Source organism: Thermobia domestica, chromosome 14 (genome assembly GCF_964235325.1).
Source record: "Thermobia domestica chromosome 14, izTheDome1.hap1.1, whole genome shotgun sequence".
Classification (NCBI taxonomy): Eukaryota; Metazoa; Arthropoda; class Insecta; order Zygentoma; family Lepismatidae; genus Thermobia; species Thermobia domestica.
In genome coordinates this window covers 193,211,634-193,220,244 of record NC_137467.1, presented here as the reverse complement: position 1 = coordinate 193,220,244, position 8,611 = coordinate 193,211,634, and the positions used below count along the sequence as shown (strand labels likewise).

The 8,611-nt window shown below is 34.1% G+C and overlaps 1 protein-coding gene across 1 annotated transcript; it reads right to left on the bottom strand.

Moving 5' to 3' along the window:
* Positions 1-2,059: 2,059 nt before the first annotated feature.
* Positions 2,060-2,731, bottom strand: LOC145670191 (uncharacterized). Its single transcript, XM_081738569.1, has one exon. The coding sequence runs from the start codon at positions 2,729-2,731 to the stop codon at positions 2,060-2,062; it is 672 nt and encodes a 223-aa protein (XP_081594695.1).
* Positions 2,732-8,611: the final 5,880 nt, after the last annotated feature.

Genomic DNA, 8,611 nt, shown 5'->3' with positions numbered 1-8,611 from the left:
AGACACGAAGAATATTGGAACTCTTCAGGTAAATCGTTTATCATAATTAAAAATAGTAAAGGCCCTAAATTGGATCCTTGTGGTACTCCAGAATATACAGAATATTGTTTAGATTTACAATTATTATATGTTACATATTGGATTCTGTTGCTTAAATATGACTTAAATAGTCGGATTAATTCATTTGAAATACCAAATCCTTTAATCTTTTTAAGAAGTATTTCGTGATTAATCAAATCAAAGGCTCGCTTAAAATCTGTATACACTACATCAATTTGAGACCTTACGTTAAGAGCTTCACTAATTGCTTGACTTATATTCAACAAATTTGTTACTGTTGATCTGTTATGTCTAAAACCATAGTGTGAATCAGAGAGATATCGTGAGATGTGATTAAACAGGTGTTTACAGATTACTGATTCGAATATTTTACCTGGAGAAGAAATCAAACTTATCGGCCTATGGTCTTGTATTAATTTTACAGGATTAATTTTTGGGACTGGACATATTGCTGATATTTTAAATTTTGCAAGAAAATAACACTGAGTGATAGACAGATTAAATATGTAGGTCAATGGCTTAACAAAAAATTCCTTACAACCTTTAAAAATGTAAGATGGTATACCATCATTACTAATTGACCTTTTACCTTTCATTTTGTCAATAGCTTCGATTACTTCTGTTTCAGTGATCCTATCCAGTGACATTGTATCTACAATCGAAGAAACATCATTCAGAAAAATATCTGATAGTTTAATATTAGGTATTTCAGAACTATATACTGATTGAAAATGCTTAGCAAAAGCTTCGCATTTCAATTTATTGTCAACAATTTTTTCTTTGTTATATTCAAGTACAGATTGATTTATGTTTGAAGATTTTTTCTTATTAATATAGTTCCAAAATTTCCTAGGTTCCTTTACGATTTGCTCTTCTATTGCGTTCTTATAATCACGAAAAACTATTTGTATACTATTTTTTACTTGTGTCCTTAGTGCAACAAATTCCATGTAATCTGAGTAAAGTCTTGATTTTTTAAATTTCTTTCTATAACGTTCTTCCTTCCTTAACATTTTTATTATTTCAGGAGTAAACCAGGTTGGATATGAACGTTTCCTCTTTATATTTTTAGGTGTACATTCATTTAAAACTCCATATAATTCAGAATAGAAAAACTCGACACAATTATCAATATCCTTAATCTCATATAAGGAATCCCATTTCTTACATCTCAATAACTGATAAAGTTTCAAGAAATCACACTTACAAAAGTTGTAGACTACGTCTTCCATTTCATTTCGTGTCTTACAGTTTTTATAAAACGGAATACTAATATTCAAACATGGGTGATGACGATCAGGTTGAACAAAATGAACATCAGATTCAAGAACTTCAACGTGTAATACATTAGTAAATACAACATCTAAAATTCTATTGTTTAGATTTCTTACTTTATTGATTTGTGAAAAATTAAAAAAAAAATACTTTATGTAAGACATTGTTCTCCAAATTAGGCAAATTTAAAAAATAGTTACCATCCAAATAATCTGTTAAAAGCGACAAATTCAAATCTCCTATAATAAAAACATTTTGAGATAATGTTAGTTCATTAAATCTTTCAATATTTCGAAAAAAAAATAAATATAATTCTTCTGAAATATGTGGCGGGAAATACACTATACAAATATATATACATGTTAAATCTGATAACTGAATTTTAACCCACAAATCCTCATTATCTGGCAATTCAAATTTTGTTATTCTTTCTGAGATATAATTATTGTGAACAGCTAAGAGAACACCACCTCCATCTTTCATATTACTACGCTCTAGGTTTCGATCTTTTCTGTAGACCAAATATTTATCGTCAAACAACTCATTATTAAATATTTCATGTCTTAGCCATGACTCAGTAATGGCAACACAATCAAAATTAAACATGGTAGAGCTTAGGTAAAATTCGTTAATTTTAGTTTTTAACCCATTCACATTCTGGTAATATATATCAAACGTACTTTTAACTAGTGCCATCTTAAATTATAGCCTACATATTTCAAGATTACACTGGAATAGAATTTGGAAATCCAGGTACATCTTCTTCAGTTTTAATAATCATAACCTGGCTATTTTCGTTTTTCCTAATTAAAATCTGTCCATTGCCATTTACCCAACAGTATTTATGCTGTGTATTTCTTGCAGCTGTTCTAGCTTTCCAAAATAATTGCTTATTTTTAGGAGTTAAATTTACATTCACAAATATTCTACTATCATTACTTCCAGATACTAAATTATTACTTACTAACCCCGTATTTCTTCTAGTCAACCGCCTATCTCTCACTGTGCGCGTTGTAAATTGTACAATTATTGCTTTTGGTTTTGATAATCGGTGAATAACATCAATATCTTCCTCCCCACATTTTATTCTTAATTTTTGAGCCATGTCGATTACAACTTCCTTTAAATTTTCACCAGTACGCTCCTGTATACCATGTATTTCAATATTTTTATTACGTCCATACTGATTAAGATCATTTATTTCCACATCCTGTAATTTTAATTGCTTTTTCAATTCTATGTTTTCTGCTTTTAGCTTGGCTATATCCTTATCCCGTTGAATATTACCCTTAATCTCTAGTTCAAGCTTCTTCAACAATTCATCGTGTTGATTAGACATAAATTGAACACTAGCTGCTAATTGAGCTATTTGAGCACAGAGTTCCTCAAGCTTCATTCCTATATCAGAAGGATTCAAAGATTTGTCATCTAATTTTGAGGATGTACTTTTGTGAATTAGTATTGACTCAGTTGCGCTCGGTGGTACAGTTTTTGTAATTACTACCTCCCTCGGATTAGAACCACTACAATCTCTACATACCCATTCCTTTATAATACCAGTCTGCTTCATGTCCGTATATTTCTCCACAGATATTTTACAACACACTATATGAAATAATTTATTGCAATTCTTTTTTGAACACTGTAGTGCGTCATCATAACGACTAACTTTTGAATAACAAATTGCACAAGAAGACATTGTGATCGCACTACTGTATTAAATATATTTAAATCGGGATTCAAAATGGCGTCAAAGTTTACGTTCCTGCTTCGGTATGCGTTCAGTATGGTTCCTGCTTATCAAAGAATTTGGCACTAGTACTCTAATTCTCGATAACCAAATTGAACCGCATATAACAGTATATTTATACTATACAGCACACTATGTTAATTATACTTATATCGGGATCCAAAATGGCGGCAAGTTTTAATAGTGGTTGCTGCTAGTCATCGCTTTAGAAATTGGCACACTAATTTTCCGTAACACAGGGATTCGGAGAAGCAAAAACACATAAGTAATATGTTGTATGCTATATACAGTACTAATACTGAGATTGAATCACAGAAATAATATTTAGTAAAGGAAAATAAACTTCAGTAATGTACTAGATTCAACTTCTAGCATATAGGTCTAACTATCAACTTACTTGTTGAAGATAACTTCACTATTGCAATAACAGACACAGCTCTGCTCAGTTGTTTGTTTATATTTGTAATTAAACGCCTGAACTGGATAATTATTCACTTCTATCACCTGCAGATGGTATTATCACAATCTCTAACTATTCATATTCATGTCGCAGTCTTCAAATGAGTTGAAAAATCAGTAGAACTTTTTAAATTAAATTATTTGCAGAGAGCACTCACTCAACACATCCACCTTGCACCGCAGTATGGAAAGACTAAGATGGTATAGATAATTAGTGCTTAATTAGTGCTCTTCATCCCACATGGTCCCAGAATTAGTGCTCAATAAATAAGTGCATACGGGGCATATGTATTTTTGGGATAAATGTGAGCCCAACCACTTCGACAGAAATCAAAAATTTTCATGTCACGAATTAGTGCTTTCAATCCCGTATGGTCCCAGAATTAGTGCTCAATTTATTCTCAAGATATATTGATTATTGAGATGGTTGGGTCAACTTTACTCTTTCTAAAGATTGTTTCGAAATTCAGGGAATAGATAGTTGGCTTAATTAATGCTCTTCATCACACATTGTCCAGGATTAGTGCTCAATAAATAAAGGCATATGGACGATATTTAGAATTGGGTTATAATTGAAGTTTCTTAATTAACCTATACTTATTTATATAGAAAATTTTCCTAAACATATAGAAAATATTTTTGTAACCTAAAGATTTTTTCATACATTTCATTAGTAGTATCTCTTTTCTTATAAAAACCATGTACCCATAGATGATGTACTCCGTCCTCGCAGTGCAGTTGACCCTTTCCCTCGCGAGGAAATTTATTCCTTGCCCTCACTCTGTTTGGGGTACGGAAACTTGTCTTCGTCCTTGCGCATTCTCCTCCTCGCAGTGGCCCTCACACTCGTTCACCCTCCCCCTCGCGAATGGAGTTGTCTGTGGCCCTTCCTCGCCCATGTCCTGGTGTTGGGAATTTGCCCTCTCCCTCGTGCAATCTCGCCCTCCCTCTCGAAGCTTGTCCTCTCCCTTGTGTACCCCGCACTTGCGTCATTGTGGGCAAAGAAATTTGAGGGTGAGGATGGTCTCAAGAGAGTCACCCTTGCGAGAATAAACACCTCTGCATGAAGTTTACATATTTTTTTTTTATATAAGAATTTGGGTACCAACACTTAAAAAGTACTTATTGTCTTTAGGATTTTTTAATAACACCAACTCAATGCAAGATATAGTGCCTCATATATTAGACCCGAAAACTTGGGACCCCTCCCAACAAAATTTCGGGGTTTGTGCCTGGATTTAGGGTTATGCGTTTGACGCCTTTACGAAAACGTGTCACTTCCAATAGAAGTGCCTACAATAAGAATAAGATAGTTCAACTTAATACGTGAGGATAGTTAATAACAATGCTCGTGTTCGATTCCCGGCGGAAACTTATGTGGTTCGGATTCAACATTAAGCTATATGTCCACGTCTCATATAGTCTTGCTGCTGAAAGTGACGCTAAACTCAAATCAAACTAGAAACAATTATCAACATCGGCACCTTTGCTATCTTAGGCAGCGTTTTTCAGCTCAAGAATGTACTATTGAATCAAAAGCAGTTTAACGACATTTTATCTTCATTTAATTTTTTCTCCCCCTCCCCTGCAAAAACCTGTACGTCTGCCAACAGTGCACTTACAGTTGCATTAAAAATAGTATTTTATTCTGATTACAGTTGCATTCTGTTATGCATTCGCAGCATAAGAATCATCACCATTTGACATCCAAACGCTAATTAGTTTTTAAGTATGAGGTATTTGGAAAGGAAAAGAAGGACTCCATGACTTAAGTAAAACAGTATTGTTACTACATGCCTTCCATTGTTCCAACAATTGGATTTGGTTTTGCTACGTTTTTTTTTTTTTTATTTCAAACGCTTGAAACGCTAACAGTATTGAAAAATGAATGCAACATTATCAGAAGTTTGCTTAATTTTCAGCTTACAGTAAAAAGGATGAAAGGAAAATTACTATAATATAATATAAAAGAAACATAGACACTAGAGACTAGTAGAAAAAATAGATTTTTATAACATAATAGAAAATATGAACAATCATAACTTATACAATAAGTGAAATATTAGCAGTGCAATAGTACTAGAAAAAAACCTCCGTAATATTAGTTATATTTTATGTTACCAGACATACTTCAGAATGCAAATGTTCCAATTCTTATAATACAATAAATTTTCATAAAGCGAAGTAGGTCATTTTCATTATTCTACATAAAAAGTATACCCAAATTCAAGTTATAATTCAGTATCTAATAACGAAAATTAATTATAAAAGTAATAAAAAAAGATTATTTTTTATAATACATTGTTCTCTTCTTTCTTGCCTCGAACATATATTGGTGGGCAACATGGAAATTTTAAAACTTTTCTCTCCCTTACGAGAGCTGTTTTAATACTTTGATAAGGTCGTAACTGCATCTAGATTGCTTGGTCTTCCTCGTTTTCCTTTTTCCTTTCGCACTATCCACAGGATGATCCAATCGGATTGCCGAATAAGATGGCCAAGCATATTGTTTCTTCTTTTTCCTATTATTTTCATGATCTGTCGTCCTTCATTAACTTCCTTTAGTACGTCTTCACACACACAATAATACAGTACCACACATAAAATAGTCTTAATCATACTTGCCTTTTTGTTTGTTTACAGATGATTAGACCAAAATTTACATAATTTTTACATTTTACCCCAGAATTAACCCTCCGTTATAAAGGTAGGTTCGCGCAACGCCACTGAAAGGTGGGGTGTCCCCATCATCTCAAATCGCTCTGTCTATAATTTTAACACATTTTTAATGAGTTGGGATATAATATTGCTATTATATGATTTTACTATTATATTATTGATTGTTTTTGCTTTTTTGCTTTCTAACCCGTGAAATCATATAGTAGTTACAACTATAAGTCATACACCCCATCTTTACGACGGAGAGTTAGGAAAAGGTTAAATTATCATATTTCATTCACCAAAGTCACCAATTTAAAACATGTAACCTTGGAAAGACAGACAATACACTGCAAGGGTGCACTTACGGAGGGTCTACCGGGTCCGGACCTCCCCCAAACTTCGTAACTTAATATATACAATATGAACGAAAAGTAACGGAACCTTTTCTTTACAGATAACCACAACTCCATCTATTGAAGCAACTTATCTGCTCAACAAAACTGCAATCATGAGAACCGATTAACAGTGTCAAGTTATAGCAAGGAAAGTGAGTGTATCTGGTGTCACCTTGTTACAAAAACACGATGGAGCAAAGAGCCAATATTAAATTTTGGTTTCAAGCTACGTAAATCATTTACACAAATATTGGGAATGATGAAACAAGTGTATGGCGATGAGTGTTTATCTCGTATACGTGTGTTCGAGAGGTATACGCGATTTCGGGACGGTCGTGAGTCCTTGGAAGACGACCCAAAGCCAGGCAACCGGAAAACAAAAATCTGGTGGAACAAGTGCGAGAAATGATCGTATACGATGCGAATTTGACTATGAGATGGATGGCGGAGGAATTAAATACAACAAAAGATATGGTTCCTAAAATTTTACCAAAGGCTTTAAAGAAACGAAAAGTCTGTGCTCGATTTGTTCCGCACACCTTAATTGACGACAAAAAACTTGCTCGCGTTGAACATTGCAAGGACCTGATTAAAACAGACGGATGGAACAGAACATTCCTGAAATCGATTGTAACTGGTGATGAGACTTCATGCTTCAAGTACGACTCGCAAATAAAACTCCAAAGTGCTACTTGGAAGTCCCCAAGTTATCCGAATGTGAAAAAAATTGCGTTTTCAAAAGTCACGTGAGAAGACAATATTGATTTATTTCTGGGGGCTACGGTGGCTCAGTGGTAGAATGTTCACCTCTGATGCATGGGGTCCTCGGTTCAAAACTCTGCTCTCGCCAAGTGAACTTTGTGGTGGACAAACACTGTGTGCGTGGGTTTCCTCGGGGTTCTCCCGTTTCCTTCCACTTTCTTCATTCCACTATTTCATACATTTCTCATCATCACCGTCTCCTTTAGCCTAACCGGCATAATCGTGGGACGTAAAACTCAAAAATTTCATTTCAATTTTTTCATTTTGATTTATTTTTATGATTCCGAAGGTATTATGCTTCGGAAATTCGTTCCACATGGTCAAACCGTTAATGGTGAATATTATACGGATGTTATGGAGCGTTTGTGGAAGCAAATCGTTCGCGTAAGGTCCGAGTGTCAAACGCCAGGCAGTTGGTCTTTAGTACGACAATGCACCATGTCACAGAACCGTCGCAGTTCATGACTTTGCTTCTGCATCCTCCGTATTCGCTTGATTTATCACTGTGTGACTATTCCTTATTCCCCCCCCCCAAAAAAATGGCCATAAAAGTAACATTTTATGACAATGTTACACACTTCCAGTCTGCCGTGACGACGGTCATTGAGGCGCTTCCAATAAAGGACATTAAAAAATTTGCTAGCATTGGTTGAACGTGCCCAGAGATGTATTGATGCGGAAGGGATGTATTTTGAATTAAAAAAGTACAATTGGTAAAATACTCAATTCATTTTGTTTAATTTAAAAAGTTACGTTATTTTTCCAACATACTGTGTACATTTGCACCCTTTCTTAATAAAATTATACGTGCTTAGCAGATAAATCCTTGATATAGGCTGAAGATTTGACCTTACTCATCATCTGTACTATTTCTCTTCTGATAAAAACAATCTAATTTTATCATTTTTCGTGAAAGTATATCTATTAGTATTTAAAAATTATTTACATTTTTGTTGTCGGCTGTTGAATAATACCCATTAGATACTAGATAAACATAGTGTCTTGTATTATCGAAACCTTCCCAACAAAAATTTCCCTGTTATGCTACACAGTTGTGAGCAACACAAATTTTAACAATTTACTTTTAGAACAACATCATAAGAATAAAAGTGAAACAACCAGATAGATATAAAATGTATCAAGCTGTGATGAACCGAACTCAGAAGCTCCCGACGTGCAAAGCTATGGAACACCTCCTCTCCTGTCGAGCCAAACCTCTGTCTGGCCGAGTTCAGCTATCAAATATACC